We start from the raw sequence: 17,068 nt of genomic DNA, 5'->3' as shown, positions 1-17,068 counted from the left end.
AAACCGCCAGGCCGACACCTTGCTCGAGCCAAAAGCCCAGACACACTTCATCGTCTTTCTCGCGGCGGCTCGTCTCTTTAGCATCTCTAGATGGTATCGTAATACTACCCCCCGGCTGCGAAAGCACCGTCACGGTGCAGTTAAATATCTAAGGCGCTTGGAGAGGTGTAGGGTTTGAGTCGGGCGACGTGGACAATATCACTGGTTGTCCCAGCGGAGGACGTAGTGGGCGTGGCTAGAACGATTTCATATGTGACATCGGTCACTTGGCGGAGCACGCGATATGGGCCTGTGTAACAGGAGAGCAGTTTTTCACAAAGGCCCACTTTACGCGATGGTGACCAAAGCAACACGAGGGTGCCGGGCGCAAAACGCACATCACGGTGACGGAGGTCGTAGCGTTGCTTCTGCTTGTCTTGGGACACTTCCAGACGAGCACGCGCAAGTTGACGAGCATGATCAGCACGGGCGATAGCATCACGGGCATAATCGCTACTTGAAGCCGTGGTGGACGGAAGCACAGTGTCTAGTGGTAGCGTCGGTTCTCGGCCATACAAGAGATAAAAAGGGAAAAATCCAGCAGTTTCAAGACGGGAAGAGTTGTACGCAAAGGTAACGTAAGGTAGAGCCAGGTCCCAGTCACGGTGGTCGGTTGAAACATATTTGGATAGCATGTCTGTAAGGGTGCGGTTCAAACGTTCAGTGAGGCCGTTCGTTTGTGGGTGGTAGGAGGTGGTAATTTTGTGCTGTATTGAGCAGGCACGCATGATGTCGTCAATGACTTTGGACAAAAACATACGGCCGCGGTCGGTGAGCATTTGACGCGGAGCACCATGCATCAAAATGATATCGTGTAGGAGGAAGTCCGCAACATCAGTAGCGCAACTGGTCGGAAGAGCGCGTGTTATGGCGTAGCGGGTCGCGTAGTCCGCAGCGACGGCAACCCATTTGTTTCCTGATGTAGATTCCGGAAATGGGCCGAGAAGGTCTAAGCCGACACGATGGAAGGGTTCGGCAGGGATGTCGAGCGGCTGCAGGTAGCCAGCGGGGAGCTGGGAAGGCTTCTTGCGTCGTTGGCAAAGCTCACAAGCGGCGATGTAACGCCGTACGGAACATGCAAGGCCCGGCCAGAAAAAACGGCGACGTACTCGGTCATAGGTTCGAGATACGCCAAGGTGTCCTGCCATTGGAGCGTCGTGAAGCTCTTCTAGAACGGTTGAGCGGAGGTGTTTCGGTACTACAAGTAGTAACTCAAAGCCGTCCGGATGGAGGTTACGACGGTATAGAGTACCGTCGCAGAGGACGAAGAGGCGTAGAGTAGCATCGGCCGGAGCGTGTTCAAAACGGTCGATGAGTGCTCTGATGTAGGCATCACGACGTTGCTCGTCGGCGAAATTAAGGAGCTTGGATACTGAGAAAACGCAAGCAGCAGCACTGTCAATATTAGAGCAGTCAGAGTCGTCAACAGGGTAACGCGACAAGCTGTCAGCGTCTTGGTGCATGCGGCCAGACTTGTACACGACGGAATATGAGAACTCTTGTAGCCTCAAAGCCCATCGACCAAGCCGGCCTGTAGGATCTTTTAGCGATGAGAGCCAGCAGAGGGCATGATGGTCAGTGACTACGCAGAAAGGACGACCGTAAAGGTAAGGCCGGAACTTCGCAACTGCCCAGACTACAGCAAGGCATTCTCTTTCCGTAATGGAATAGTTGCGCTCCGATGGTGATAGGAGGCGGCTTGCGTAAGCAATAACGCGATCCTGGCCACGCTGACGCTGGGCTAAGACGGCACCTACGCCATGACCGCTGGCATCTGTACGCAATTCTGTAGGTGCATCAGGGTCGAAGTGGGCGAGAATGGGTGGTGAGGTGAGAAGAGTGACGAGACGAGAGAAGGCGGTGGCTTCTGAAGTACCCCACGAAAATTGTACGCCTTTCTTCAACAGATTAGTGAGGGGTCTAGCAATTGCCGCAAAATCTTGAACAAAACGACGAAAGTACGAGCATAGCCCAACAAAACTGCGAACGTCTGCGGCTGTCTTCGGAACCGGGAAGTCTCGGACAGCACGAGTTTTGTCGGGATCAGGCTGTACTCCGGAAGCGTCGACGAGATGGCCCAGAACCGTAATTTGGCGGCGGCCAAAACGACATTTGGACGAGTTCAGTTGCAGCTTCGCCTTTCGAAATACATCAAGTATAGTTGTTAGACGCTCAAGGTGAGTGTCGAACGTTGGCGAGAATACGATGACGTCGTCGAGGTAACAAAGAGACGTGGACCATTTAAAACCCTGGAGCAAGGAGTCCATCATACGCTCAAATGTGGCAGGGGCATTGCATAATCCAAACGGCATTACTTTAAATTGGTATAGGCCATCAGGTGTTATGAACGCGGTTTTTTCTCTGTCCATATCGTCAACAGCAATCTGCCAGTATCCAGAGCGAAGATCAATAGAAGAGAAATAGCTGGAACCATGAAGGCAGTCAAGGGCGTCGTCGATACGTGGGAGCGGGTAGACGTCCTTCTTAGTAATTTTGTTCAAATGGCGGTAGTCTACACAGAAGCGCCACGTGCCGTCCTTCTTCTTAACCAACACCACAGGTGACGCCGAGGGACTCGAAGAAGGCTCAATGATGTCTTTGTCTAGCATTTCGTTTACTTCATTTTGAATTATTTGGCGTTCCGACGCAGAAACTCGATACGGTCGTCGGTGAATAGGCGTAGCATCGCCAGTAGGAATCCGATGCTTGACCGCGAGTGTCTGGCCTAAAGGGCGATCGTCAAAGTCGAAAATATCTCGGTACGACGATAACACTTGGCAAAGGTCTTCAGCCTGCTTAGAGGACAGGTCTGCCGTAACCATTTTCTTTATGTTGGGATCGGCGCTCGAGGCTGGTGCGAGGGGCCCACCATGTTCGGAAGAACCATCGGCTGATAAAGCTGCCACTTGATGGTCGGCGAGACAATCAACGTTGGCAAGGCAAATACCTTGCGGGAGAATTTGCTTTGCCAATCCAAAGTTAAAGATAGGCATGCGAGTGCAGTTATCAGTAATAGTAAGAATACTGTGCGGCACGGTGACGTCATACTGCAGTGGAATGTCGGGCAGAGGAGTGACGAGGTACTCGCCATCAGGAACAGGCGGGGAAGACATCAGTTCAATATAGGCTAATGACTTTGGTGGCAGGCGAATAAAGCCGGTGGGGCGTAAGCGGCACTGGGGTACATCAGGAGGTTCTGCGAGAAGCGGCAACTCAAGGCGAAGGGTACTGGCAGAGCAGTCAATAAGAGCAGAATGCGCAGAGAGAAAATCGAGGCCGAGAATTAGGTCGTGGGGGCAATGAGCAAGCACGGTGAAGAGGGCAGGAGTGTGGCGGCCGGCGATGCTGACACGTGCCGTACACATGCCGACGATACGGACAGTACCTCCATCAGCAACGCGGACGACACGTGCCGACGCTGGGGTGAGGAGCTTTCTGAGTCGTCGTCGGAAGGCAGCACTCATAATAGAAATATGGGCTCCTGTATCGATCAGCGCAGTGACAGGACAGCCGTCGACGTCAACGTCAAGAAGGTTTTGATTCGTAGGCAACGTGAGCAGAGGATTTGAGGGCAGGGTCGACAACGCAGCTTCACCTCCAGAAGCTGCAGTGGTTAGTTTTCCGGCTGGATCCGGGAGGTGATGGGCGGTGAAGAAAAGCGGCGGGGTTGGGGCGAACGAGACTGATGGCGTCGAGGTGAGGGCGAGCGGCTGTAGCGGAGGTTCGGAGATGGGGCGTCAGCGGCAGCAGGTTCGTGGCGGGAAGCATAGGGAACAGTAGGTCGAAAGGTACGGGAATAAGCGTCGGCGTACGTCCGAGTAGGTGGTGGCTATCGGTTGCGGCAGTGACGAGCGACGTGGCCGATGCGACAGCAGTGGAAGCAGATCGGCTTGTCATCAGGGGTACGCCATTCGGACGGGTTGCGGTATGGAGCAGAAAAGGACGGCCGGGGACGAGGAGGGCCGCTAGAGAACTGATGAACGCTGGGTTGAGCCGTTGAACACACGGAGTTTAAACCCATGTGCTCAAATTCCTGCCTGACGACGGCCTGAATCATGGCAATCGTGGTTGCAGGCGGATCGGGAGGCGTCGCGGAGAAGGCTGGCGAACTGGTGGCCTCGAGCTCGCGGTGAACAATACGGGTTACGTCGTCACAGGTGGTCGTCTGACGCAGTCGGCCCTCACATGTCGACGTAGCAGCAGTGTTTGGTAGCCGCGTGATGTGGTGTGTGATACGGCGGCTCTTAGCCTGTTCAAGGCGACGGCATTCTTTTATAATGGCGTCGATAGTCGAAACGTTGCCGAAAACAAGCAAATGGAAAGCGTCGTCGGCGACGCCCTTTAGCACATGTGCCACTTTATCTGCTTCAGACATGGTGTCGTCAGTTTTGCGGCATAGACCCAATACGTCGAGGATGTAGGAAACGTAGGGCTCCGTAGATGTCTGAACACGAGACGCAAGAGCCTTTCTCGCGGCAACCTTGCGCCCAATGGGGTCGCCGAACAGTTCCCGTAGCTTTTCTTTGAAAATGTCCCAACTGGTTAACTCATCTTCATGCGTTTGGTGCCACACGCGTGGGATGCCGCCGAGGTAAAAGATGGCGTTGGCGAGCATAATCGTTGGGTCCCACCTGTTATTAGCACTGGCGTATTCATATAGCTTGAGCCATTCGTCAACGTCCTGTCCCTCCAGGCCAGAGAAAACACCGGGGTCGCGATGTTGGGCAACCGTGACGATTGGAGCAGGTGGACGAGCCGAAGCCGTTGCAGATGTGGTCTCGTCACCGAGAGGCATGGTGACAAGCTCGATGTACCGACCACCTCGGAGTTCCGTGGCGAGGACCGGTATCGCAATCCTCCACCAGAATGTTACGTGTGGAAAGACACACACGAAAGAAGCTATTTACAATATATTTACACTGGAACCAAAACCGCCAGGCCGACACCTTGCTCGAGCCAAAAGCCCAGACACACTTCATCGTCTTTCTCGCGGCGGCTCGTCTCTTTAGCATCTCTAGATGGTATCGTAATAATATTACAAGGGCGCGCTGGAGGAATTGTAGTCCTGTCGGTGAATGCAGTTTTTCCTCTGAAAACTGTATTACTTAGTTTTCCGGGCGGCGGTCAGAGGTGAACGAGGCAGGCTGAAGCGGTGACGAGGAGCAGTGGAAGGGCGAAGGTGATCAGCGTCTGATAGTGCGGTAACCATTCGGCGTCTCGGTTGTTGTAGGCAGAGATGTGGAACGGCACGAAGGGAAAGCATAACGACGGCTTTGGTAAGAGGCCCCCACCAGAATACGCATCGCGTTCACACGTCGTACCCGCGACACTCATCTTGTTGGCGCTTGCGGCAAAAACATGATATATGGCCACGATAACCACAGTAATAACAGGTAGGACGAGACAGTCACCAAAGCGGGTAGTAGGGGGCACTCGGGGCGCTGTGAGATAGTGCAGTCAGATGGGGTGATGACGGCTCAAGTGGTAATGAGTGGACATTGGCCAGAGGAGCGACACCAACCTGCGCGTACGTGGGTAGAGGCAACATTGAATGTAAACTAGTTGGAGGTTCGGTAGCAACCTGCGCATATGTTGGTAAGGTGCGAGGGGCCGGAGGGTCCACATGCACAGAGTAGGTCATGGATGCAAGTTCCTTCTTGTTGACGTCGTGCAACACTGCACTAGAATGCTGAGCAGGAATGACCAACGGAGATGACAAGCCAAGTGATTGGAGTTCTTCGCGTATGATTGCCCGGATCATCATACGCAAGTTTGGGTCTGCCTTAGAACGGTGTTCGCAGAAGTTCGACTGCAAGCGTACAGACTCGAGCTTGTCGAGCCGCTGGCACATCAAGACAATGTCAGCGACGGTAGCTGGGTTCTTGACAGCGAGCGCTTTGAAGGCTACAGTCCCAATACGTTTAAGAATGTGGCGTATCCTGTCTGACTCAGCCATGGCATCATTGACACGGCGACAGAGTGCAAGCACATCCTCAATGTACAATGTGTAGGACTCGCCGGAGTGTTGTTTGCGAGCATGCAGAGTTTTCTTCGCAAGGGCGGAGTGAACACCCGCGTGCCACAAACTTGCTGAAGCTGCTGCTTTAAGTTCATCCAATCGGAGAAATCAATGTCATGGTTGAAAAACGAGGTCTTCGCCACACCCGTCAAGTAGAACGAGACATGGCGGAGCTTGATCATCCCACCGATTAACACAGCTTACGCGCACGTAATCATCCAGCCAGTCCTCAGCATCTTCACCGCAAAGACCAGCGAACAGATGGGTGTCACTGGCCGCTGATGATCACAGAAGGTGCGGCTTGTGGAAGCGAGATGATTAGGGTAGAAGCGCCAGGCTGCTCGTCCTGCGACGTGCTGGTGGCCAGTGGGCACAAGCGGCGACCTGAACGAAGCTCCAGGGAGTAGGCCAGGGGTGTAGAGGACGGAGAACCAAGAAGCACCTCTACCACTTGTGACGTCACAGTAAGGGCGGACCTTTATTGAGCCCGAGAGATGACACGGCGAAGGAGGGCGGTGTCCACAACCGACATGAACAGCCTTCAGCACAGTCCACTCTGACGATGCGCCCGCACGCATGATGAAGATGAAGGGCACGCACATGATGATGATAATACAGTAGAACCCCGCTGTTACGTTTTTCACGGCACCGTAAAAAAAAAAAAAAACTAAGAGCCGGGAAACGCAAGAGCCAGGAAACAGGAAAAATTGAGAAATGGGAGTAGGTGTTGAGCTACACACAATATTATTTTAATTCTTACGTGCGACAAAAAGTAGTTTTGCCCGACAGCTGAAGTATCGATTGCGATGAGCTATACAAAGTAAGAATAGTTGTTTTATCGTCTGTATAAACTTGTAAACATTCGGTTATTAACTAATTAACAAACATGGTGTCAGCGCCCACAGGCAAACATGAACACATAACACTCGATGAGCGCGGACACGCGCAGTTAAGCGCCGCTGCAGAAGCGAGCGAAGTGACCTTCGTGCTGTTGTCTATCACTTCAACCCAAACTGAGCGCCGAGAACACGCAGCATGCACAAAGCCACGAGCCGCCGACGCACCTACACTGCGTAGAATCTGCCCCCACACAGATCGCTTTCAAGATACGGCCCGCGGGACCGCGCGCGCGCCGCCGCGCAGTATGGTGCCAGAGCACAACGCTGCCCGCTACCCCCCTCGCTCCCTCGCTGGTGCCTCGAGCGCAACGGAAGGAGGCGCGCTTCCTCCCTGCTTTTCTTTCGCGCGCGAGACGCGGTCGTCGGCTCCCCTCGCACGTTTTCACTCGCACATTCAGCATACGGCCGCGCGGCGACGTATGCTGTATGTGCGAGTGAAAGCGTGCGAGGGGAGCCGACAGCTGCGTATCGCGCGCGAAAGAAAGCATACGGCGCGCGGCGATGGCGTTATCGCCCTTGGAACATCTATGAGCCAAAACCAATTTTAGGGCCGCAACGCGTCATAGACATCATCTTTAGATAGCAAAAGCGGATATCAAAGGCCATACTTTTGCTGGCGGAAACCGAAAATACGTAATAAATGTCGCCCCCAGCACTTTGGGCGGCCAATGCCATCGTCAAGCAACCAAGCCAAGCGACATGAAAAGTCAAAATGGCCACTCGGGCCGGCGCGGTGTGGCAGTTCGCAACGTATGATGCGGGAACGGTCCCACAGTTGCGACGTAACAGCGGGGTTACCAATGCATTGGGTTCTATGGGAGCTGTGCCGGGACCGGCCGAAAACGACGTAACAGCCGGGAAAACGCAGCACCCGGGAACGTAACAGCGGGGTTCTACTGTATTAGTACAGATGAGGAAGAAGTGTACAATAAATGCCCACAGTACTTACAGGAGCCTATATATGTGTACAACAGGCAATATGGTGAAATCCACACACGAGCCGAGGTGCGCCTTCATCGTCCTCGTTTCACTGTGTCCTCGTGCGCGCACTTGGCTAATGGTCCTGTGACAATATTCTTCTATCCTCTTGATAAGTGCATAAGTGGAGTCGCGTAGGCTGTAAGGTTGCTTGGGTTTGGCCAGGGATGTCAGGCACCTGGTGTAGTGTAGCATGGGCAAGCAGAGTAGCTCTTTCATTTCCTGATAGCCCTTCATGCCCAGGTATCCAGACCATGTCTGTTGGTATCTGGAGGTATCTGGTAGCACTTGCGCTAGTTCCTTAGAAATTTGCCTTCCTTTCGGAATCTTGCACGCATGTTTATGAGCTCGTAAATAAAAAATTGGAGGACGCTTAAGCTTCGTTTTTAAGAGTGGAACGCGATAGCATTAAAAGATCTCCGACTGCTTCTCACGCTTCCTGACAACTGCAGCTTGAGCAACAGTAATGGCTACCGAGAAACACTGGCGGTGAACGCTATGCACGAAGGCGAGCTTTCTGGTAGAAACGCGGCCTCTTGCGTGGGGCGATCCCAGAGATATTGCACAGCCGCGCCAAAAAAATGAAATCATTTTCAGGTTTCTGTTATTGTTTCGCACTTTTATTATTTCAGTCTGAGTAGATTTAACATAAAATGCATGCGCTGCCGGTGTTTTGTTTCATGACATTTGTTTATGGGCTGTCATTCTCAAAATTCCTGAAGAATAGCTTTGCCAAGAATGCAAGACAAGGTAAGAGCAACATTAATGATAGAATGGTGTGGCAATATAACCTGCATATACCGCATGTCATGTAAGAAGGCGTAGCATATACATGTACCTAAACATATTCGGAGGGCCTGCGTGGTTGGGGATGATTTTCTCCGCCACCCGCCGACATTGCACGCCGACGCCGGATTTTCTGCGACACAGGGCGCTTAACGCTGTCGCGTTAAAAGTGTGCGTGTGGCTTGTTTAGGCATGTGTTCAATGATTCTAATGATTGCTGTGAGGTTCGGCCCAGTGCGCTTTTATTGGTGGCATGTACCCTGTATGGAAGTTGATGCTGCGGTGTACAACAGCTATTGCGAGGACATTGGCGCTGGCATCAATGTACAAGTGTTCTATGTATGGGTTTCATTTGTGGGCATCAAGGTCCCTTCCTGCGCCTCATCCCCCCAGCTCTTGTGTAGTGCCAAGCTTGGCTCATTGGGAACCGCCACCAACATGGCGGACATGGCTAGCATGCCAGAGTTGCTTCATTTTCACACGTTCTATGTGTATCTGGTGTAGCACCCTTTCTCTACAATGTGTGACATGTTTCTGCGGGTTCATTTGCTTGGGAATTGGCGCAATGTTTACAAGCGCAGTTGTTCTTGGCAGTATGGTGCACAGTTCTGGTGGCGGTGGATGCTAAACCCAGAACGTAAAGGATTTCTATGCCTGGGTGCGTTACTAAGATACTGCACGCTGACAATCTATTCTGATGTGTTGTAGTGAGCAGTTGTGTGCTTGTATTGATTGCATTGATAGGTACCCCCAGGGCTAACTTTGCGGCCTGGCGTATAATTGTGTCCACTTGATATTTATCCTTTTTGTTATGCCTGATATATGGAACATGATGTTTGAGTCTAGACATCAGTAGTGCATTCTGTAATTGCAGCATGTCCTTTTCATGAAAGTACTTCATTGTGTGAAGCGCTTGTTCTCCTTGTTCTAGAAAGTATTGAGTGGTGGCTGCTTCCTTTGTGTGTCCATCTGCAAGCACACTCATTTGCTCAGTTCTAGAAGTGCTGTTTCATCTCTGGGTATTCTGTCTCTCCTCTCCAGCAACTTTGTTTTATGTCATTTAATGGTTGTTTCTGGAGACACATGATGATGCTTGGAATGATGATTCCTGTTACTGGCCAATTCCTGTATTCGTGTGTGCTGGGCCATGTTGCTGTCTGGGCTTATCGGCAAGGTTATTTTCATGCATGGTCACTATAAACATAAAGCTACTGCTTTGCATGCCAGTGACGTAAAGACAGAGCGCGAGACCTCCCAATCTTTGGTAACGTCAAGCAGCATGCACTCAGTGACTCCAGAATGGAACGTTTTTCCCATGATTCTAATGCGCGCATCGTTACGTCAGGTCATGCCAGCAGGTAAGCCCAAGTCTCCAATGCATTGTGAGAGAGCACTGTTCTCCTGTGATCTCTAGGCTATGGACAGCACATTTGAAACGGCACCATGATCCGAGTGCCCTTGAAGATTGCGAAAGGATTGATCAGTTTCAACAACACTGTGCCATGTGCCCAATGCATCTTGTGCTCAGTACATTTTGGCAGGGCAAAGCCGCTAGCCGAGCCAAAGGAATTTCAGGATTCCAGTAGCTTGTGTTGTAATAAATATTAATGCGTGAAATAGAAATGGCTATTTGTATTTACTCATGACGCATTTTTCGAGAGCACTCATTTTGTGGAATGTAGGTTGTAGGCATCTAATATCTGAACCGAGATAAATCAAGTGTTCGGTGGCCTGCTTGTGTACAAGAGATGCACAATCGTCTTGTGTGCTCAGACCCCCTTTCATGTGCAGCAACTTCCCATTCAGCGAAGTCCATGTCAAAGGTGCAGAAAGGATTGCTCGCATCGCTAGAGAGAGTGGTGTACAAAAGCTAATCCACTTCTCTGCTCTCAATGCTACGGAGAATCCCAAGCCCATCATCAAGTTTGGAGGGTCAAAATTCTACGCCAGTAAGGTAAGAGCCCTCTTGTACACCACGGGGAAGTCGAGCAGGTCTGAAAATTGTGCATCCCAGAAATTGGTTGGCTGTTGCATTCGCATTGATTTGGCCTGCCATGCTTTCTTGCCTCGCCACTTTTTATTGCGCCTTTGTGGCGAACAAGACGAGCTCCACTGACTGCAGCTGGGAACATAAGCAATACAACCAATGAATTGATACTTATTGTCCCAGCTCCAGATCATGTACAATTAATTGCTCCTCTTCAAGAGCAAGATGCTCAGAGTCAGCTGAAGCAGTAACATGTGCAACAGCAACCACTAAAAGAAAGTGTCACTTTGGAATCCTTGATGGAGCCATCAGTTGACTACGTTGAGCCTTGGAGGTTACTCAACAGGATACCAGCCACCAAGGCCAGCAACAACAATGTTGTTGCTAACTCAACAGTGGACGCGATGCACAATAAACTTGAAGCTATAACAATAAACTTGTTATAATATTTTGCAAGAACAGTCTTCCTTTCATTTGATTTGAAAAGCATTAAAATTAATTCTTATAGTATTCCAAAATTACTCAATTTAATATTGTTCTATGCAATATTTGCTTTGTATGCGCTTACTATGAAGGAAAAAAGTGGGTGTGCTGAAATTACTGTTGTAGTGCACAATTTAATTTACTTGTATCAAGGCAAGACTGGATGCTGCCTGAAATAATCTGGTAGCACTCACACAGCAGTTCCTTTGCCTGTCACAGGAAGCAGCAAGTTTATCAATTGTCTGTTTGGATTTTTGGCGCAGTGGCTTGGAGAGCAGGTGGTCAGGGAAGCATTTCCTGGAGCCATAATTTTTCGTCCTGCAGACATGTACTCACATGGAGACAACTTCCTGCGATACTATGTGTCCAACCGTAAGTAAATTTTATTTGTTTACAAATACCTGCAGAGCATTCAAGGGCTACAAAGGAATTCTATCAATTTATTTCTGGTTATGTTTCAATTCCCTTTTCATTGTGTGTATTGTACCGGAGCACATTGGCACCAGTTCTGTGCCAGTGTCGAAGAAGACGTTGACGATCATGTGGTTCACGCTAGGTCGGTTTTCAACAAGCAAGGTTGTTTATCCGCTTTGTCAAGTCTACCTGCAGAATATGCTTGTTGCATTTGGTGGAGGTGCTGGGTCGTCCCCTTCAGCGTCCTGGAACTCCCCAGCCGTACGCTACCATCTGCCTTCGCAATGACCGAGGACGCTGGCCCCTCGCGAGCTGCTCCCGCTCCCACATCTGTCGTGTGCTCTGGGGTGCTTCGTCAGCGTGATCCTCCAGTCTTCAGTGGCACTGACGATCACGACGTGGAAGACTGTCTGGCTGAGTATGAACGCGTTAGCGCACACAAGTGGGATGACTTGCGACAAGCTGACTCATGGCATCTTTTATCTTACCGATGTGGCCAACCTGTGGTTCAAGAACCACGAAGCTGATTTTACCACCTGGTCAGCTTTCAAAGAGACCCTTGTTTCGATTTTCGGCCGGCCAGCGGTGCGCAAGCTTCGCGCTGAACACAGCCTCCGCAGACGATCTCAACAAATTGGCGAGACCTTCACAAGCTACATTGAGGATGTCTTCGATCTCTGTAGGCCGGTGAATGTGTCCATGTCGGAACCTGACAAATCAAACACATGATGAAAGGCATAGACGATGACGCCTTTCATATGCTCGTGGCCAAAAACCCACAGAGCGTTACTCAAGTTATTGAACTTTGCCAAAGTTTTGACGAGCTGCATAAACAGCGAATCTCCACACGTCGCCCTGGAAAACGGCTGACCTTTCAGCTTTGGCTCCCAGCAGCGCTGGTATTGACTACATCTCCTTGCTGCCTCAAATTCAGCAATACGTACCCGAGGAAGTTGCACGTCAGATCTCTCTTGTGGCATCGGTCACCGAGCCTCTCACCACACCGGACCAGTCGCTTCGTCAGGTTATCCAGACACAAGTTGCTGAGGCCCTCCTTTCCCCCGCTTCGCCGCTGGTGCCGCTCACTTATGCTGAGGCCCTTACACGATCTCCTGCCCAACCAACGCCAGTCCCATCCAGCCCAGACACCAACTTCTACACGCCGCCAAGTCCGGTACAGCCGGTTTACGTACCGTTCTCGCATCCGAGACCACCTATTAACCCCTGGTGCACTCCGGACAACCAGCCAGTGTGCTACGCTTGCGGTATTCCGGGACATGTTGCTCGCCTCTGTCGCCACCGCGGATTTTATTTTCGTGATGGCGCTCCCAACCTTGTCCCTCAACGAGCTACACACCGTCTTACATCTGATACAACGGACTCGTATTCACGTCGCCCTGCCTTCAGTTCCCGCCGATCTCCTTCTCCCCGCCGCCACTCCGTTACCCCATTATTCACCGTTCCAACCATGCCCAGGAGGTAAACAAACAGCCGCAGTTCCTGAGGCAAGAACTGCGCTGTCGTCGAAATTTTCAAGGCCTCATCTTTCGCCGCCTAACGAGATTGCAGTGTTTAAAGACGGTGTCACGATGAACGCTCTTGTCGACGCAGGAGCAGCTGTTTGTGTGATTAGTGAAGTTCTATGCTGTAAACTGAACAAAGTGACGACTCCGCTTTTTGATATTTCGCTATTCACAGCGAGCTCGGCAGCACGTCAAGCCTTCGTCCACCTGCACCGCTCGTGTTTTAATTCAAGATGCGCTCTACATTGTCAGATTTGTCGTCGTTTCTCATGCATCGCATGACGTTATCCTGGGCTGGGACTTTCTTTCAGCGCATCATGCAGTTGTCGACTGCGCTCGTGCAGAACTCACCTTGTCTTCGTTCTGTACCACAACCGTCGATGACTCTCGCCCGTCCAGATCTCAATTTAAAGTGTAATGGACAGCAGTTATCCCTAAACACACCAACACAAATTTTTAGGCATCATATTAGACTCTCAACTAACCTTCGTTCCGCACATATAGTGTCTTAAACAGGAATGTTTAAAAACATTTAACTTTCTCAAAATTCTATCACACACAACACGGGATAGTGATAGGAGGCACGTAATGAACCTGTACAAAAGCCTCATACGTGCACATTTGGACTATGGCACTATAATGTATCAGTCTGCTACACCGAGTGCCTTAACCCTTTGCTGTCTATTGTCGAGCCCCTCCCGACAACGCAACATGGCTGCAGCACCGACAAGCTTTCTCGTGGTTGAATTGCACGCGCATTGTCTCATTATGCATGTTGCGCCATCTCTTACAGAAGTCAGTGACTGATTTGATTTGAGTTTTTCTTTTTTTTTTACACTAGATGGAGTAGGTATGCAGTTAAACTTTTCGATTGTTCGAGTGGCGCACAGCTCAGATTCGGCGCCGCTTGCAGCAAAGCATGGCCGCCTTCTCGTCGAGTGCCTTCTTCGGCGATAATTTGGAAGCTTTTAGCAAAAGCGAAGACGATTTTAGTGAAGAAAAGAACTATCCGCCTCCATCTGATGACGAGGAAAGGGATTCAACAGAAGCCAATGACGAACACGAAGCTTGAGACAATGGCAACAACAACAACAACGATCATTATTGTGCAATTTTTGCATGTTCCCGGAAGTCGATGAAATGGTGGAGGAAGCTTTTTTTTTTTTTTTGATTCTGGCAGTTTCGATTGTAAACAGCTTCATTTTGAGGAGAATGCAGCTCCTGAAGCAGGGAGAGAAAGAGCAGCAACACTTGCAGTACTCAAAGCACTACCTGATAGAGCAGCTGGTGGGTGACGTCAGAGCTCGCGCTGGATGGAAGGCTGGATGGAAAGCACCATTTCATATACAAGATGTCCGGTCGAAGCAGCAAGGACTGTCCTTTTTGCAGTGACCCAAAAACAAAAGGGGGCAGGAGGGAAACAGTGTTCTTGCAGAAAATCCCGGACTGCACCCAGGAGGGTGCTTTGAATGCTTCCACACACTGTCCAAGTATCGCTAAATGACTTGGGGACAAAAAGAAACGAAAAAAATAAACACCATGCCAGTTTTTCTCTCATCGTCGTTTTCTTTCGCGGCGCCCAAAACTAGTGAAATAGTTTCGGACTGGAGCGACCGGAAAGTGGGTAAAAGTTTTGGACCATAAAGGATTAAAGATGCTTGACCCTGTCGTCAACTGCTGTCGTCAACAGTCGGCGGACCAAAATCGGTGTCGTGTCGGCCTAGTATGAATGAGCCTTTAGGCATCCAGCTAGCCACAGGTGCCTTCAAGACAAGTTCGACAGCGGGCCTCTTCACAGAGCCGAACGAGTGGTCTTTGCATCTGCAGAAATCCTATTCCAGTTTTACATAGTTTGTGAAAGTATATTCAAATTGTGCACATTCTTCATATTCTATCATAAAGGATACCTCACGTGCCGTACTTTTTCGAAACAGGCCTTCACGACGAGAACCCTTCTCACTGCGCCTAAGGAAACTCGGTGAAGTAACGGGTTTACCATTTCTCGAATATAATCTGATGTATTCGACAAAACTGCCACTGCCGTGGCAGTGACAGCTCATGAAATGCGAGACGTCATTTGTTGAAGTCGCTGAGCACGCGCCTGAGATGCACATTCAAGTACTTTCTAGAGCTCCATTAGAAATACTCTTGCCCAGAATTTTACACAGATGCATCAGAGTCACATACCGGTGTCTCTTATGCAGCTGTCGGTCTATCGTTTTCAGTAATCTGACATTCTCCACCCCAAAACAAATATCTTCACCGCAGAGGCCTATGCAGTAATGTTGGCTGTGCATTATATTAGCAAAGCAAAGCTACGAAAAGTCATTATACAGTGAAACTTTGTTAATGCGTTCCTGTTTATTATGTTTTCCCGGCTCTTGCACTCTGAAATGTCAGTCCCATTTGTGTATCTGCCCACCAGAATTTTTATTGGAAGTTTTCCTGGAGCATGTGTTCTTTTTCCGAGGTTCCCTAAGAAATGTAACAGTGGGTTTCTACTGTATTTACAAACTCTGCGTCATAAGATCTCTGATATCACTACACAAACACAAAAGTCCTATGCTCAATGAGTTATATTGATTACTGTGCACGACATGTATGTCAAAACAGCATGTCATCATATGCTGGGCACGAAGGCATTGAAGGTAATATGCTTGCAGACGAAATCGCTACATTCATAGCAATGAAATCACCCAACACTTTCATAGCTGTTTCTGCTGTAGATTTGAAGCCTTTCATTCACAAAAAACAGGAGCTACTGGCAATGTTTGTGGGATACCGAAACTTACTAATCTCCACCTAATAAAACCACAGTTGGGCAATTTACCATCAACCAAAAAATCCTGACGAAGTGATGACCTCTTCTGTCATCTCGGAATAAGGCACACCTACGACACACACAATTACAGTATAGACCACTTATAACGTAACCGCTTATAGTGCAGGACCAGGTGTAGTACGGTCTTTTCAGACTCCCGTTAATTTTCCCATGGCACTCCATGTATATGCATACCGCTTAAAGTGCAGCCGCTTGAGACAAATTACCGGTTATAATGCGGCTTCCACGGGAAAATCTCGCCAATAAGGGCGGCAGCGAGCACGCTTCTCAACGAGGTGCACCCAATGAGGGCGATGCAGAGAGGAGGAGCATGAGACGTGGAGCATGAGTCCAAGGGCAATAAAATCGTCGCCGCGCGCCGTATGTGCGAGTGAAAGCACACGGGGGATGCGCGCCTTCACGGAGAGCGAACGCACAGCGGAGAGCAAACGTGACTTCCATCGTGCGAAAGGCCGTGGGGTTATGGGAGAGAGGGAGGGAGGGGGGGCGACGCTGTGCTGCGGCACCAAATGCGTATCTTGCAACCGGGCGCAAGGGGAACTGACGACGCAATCTCCCACGTGAAAGGAGCAAAGCGGGAAGGCAGCATGGGAGGGAGGGAGGGTAGGGCAACAAATGCGTTCGCGCCTGTGCCGGCTGTCGGTGTTGTCGCGCGCATCGTATCTTGAAAGCGATCTCCACACGGCTCTGACCTTTGTATGCGCTGTGTTTACGCCGCTCAGTTTCCGTTGAAACGATAGACTGCACGAACCTTCGCTCGCTGCGGCGGCCATGTTTCCCCACGCCCCCGTTTTGACAGTGGTTGTCCGCGGTCATCGAGGCTATTTTTGTTTGCTTGTGCTCATTACCCGCCGTGGTTGCTCAGTGGCTATGGTGTTGGGCTGCTGAGCACGAGGTCGCGGGATCGAATCCTGGCCACGGCGGCCGCATTTCGATGGGGGCGAAATGCGAAAACACCCGTGTACTTAGATTTAGGTGCACGTTAAAGAACCCCAGGTGGTCCAAATTTCCGGAGTCCCCCACTACGGCGTGCCTCATAATCAGAACTGGTTTTGGCACGTAAAACCCCATAATTTAATTGCTTGTGCTCATTGACAC

At 50.4% G+C, this 17,068-nt stretch overlaps 1 protein-coding gene across 1 annotated transcript in view; it reads left to right on the top strand.

Annotated features, from left to right (window-relative positions):
• Positions 1-17,068, top strand: part of LOC119449329 (NADH dehydrogenase [ubiquinone] 1 alpha subcomplex subunit 9, mitochondrial) — a 79,267-nt gene that overhangs the window by 38,155 nt on the left and 24,044 nt on the right. Inside the window, exons 5-6 of the mRNA XM_037712496.2 lie at positions 10,513-10,675; positions 11,455-11,563. Of these exons, the coding sequence (XP_037568424.1) occupies positions 10,513-10,675; positions 11,455-11,563 (272 nt within the window). The remainder of the gene's footprint in view (positions 1-10,512; positions 10,676-11,454; positions 11,564-17,068) is intronic.

This window comes from Dermacentor silvarum, chromosome 4, assembly GCF_013339745.2.
Source record: "Dermacentor silvarum isolate Dsil-2018 chromosome 4, BIME_Dsil_1.4, whole genome shotgun sequence".
Classification (NCBI taxonomy): domain Eukaryota; kingdom Metazoa; phylum Arthropoda; class Arachnida; order Ixodida; family Ixodidae; genus Dermacentor; species Dermacentor silvarum.
The sequence above is the reverse complement of the archived record's forward strand: the minus strand, read 5'-3'. Positions and strand labels throughout refer to the sequence as shown.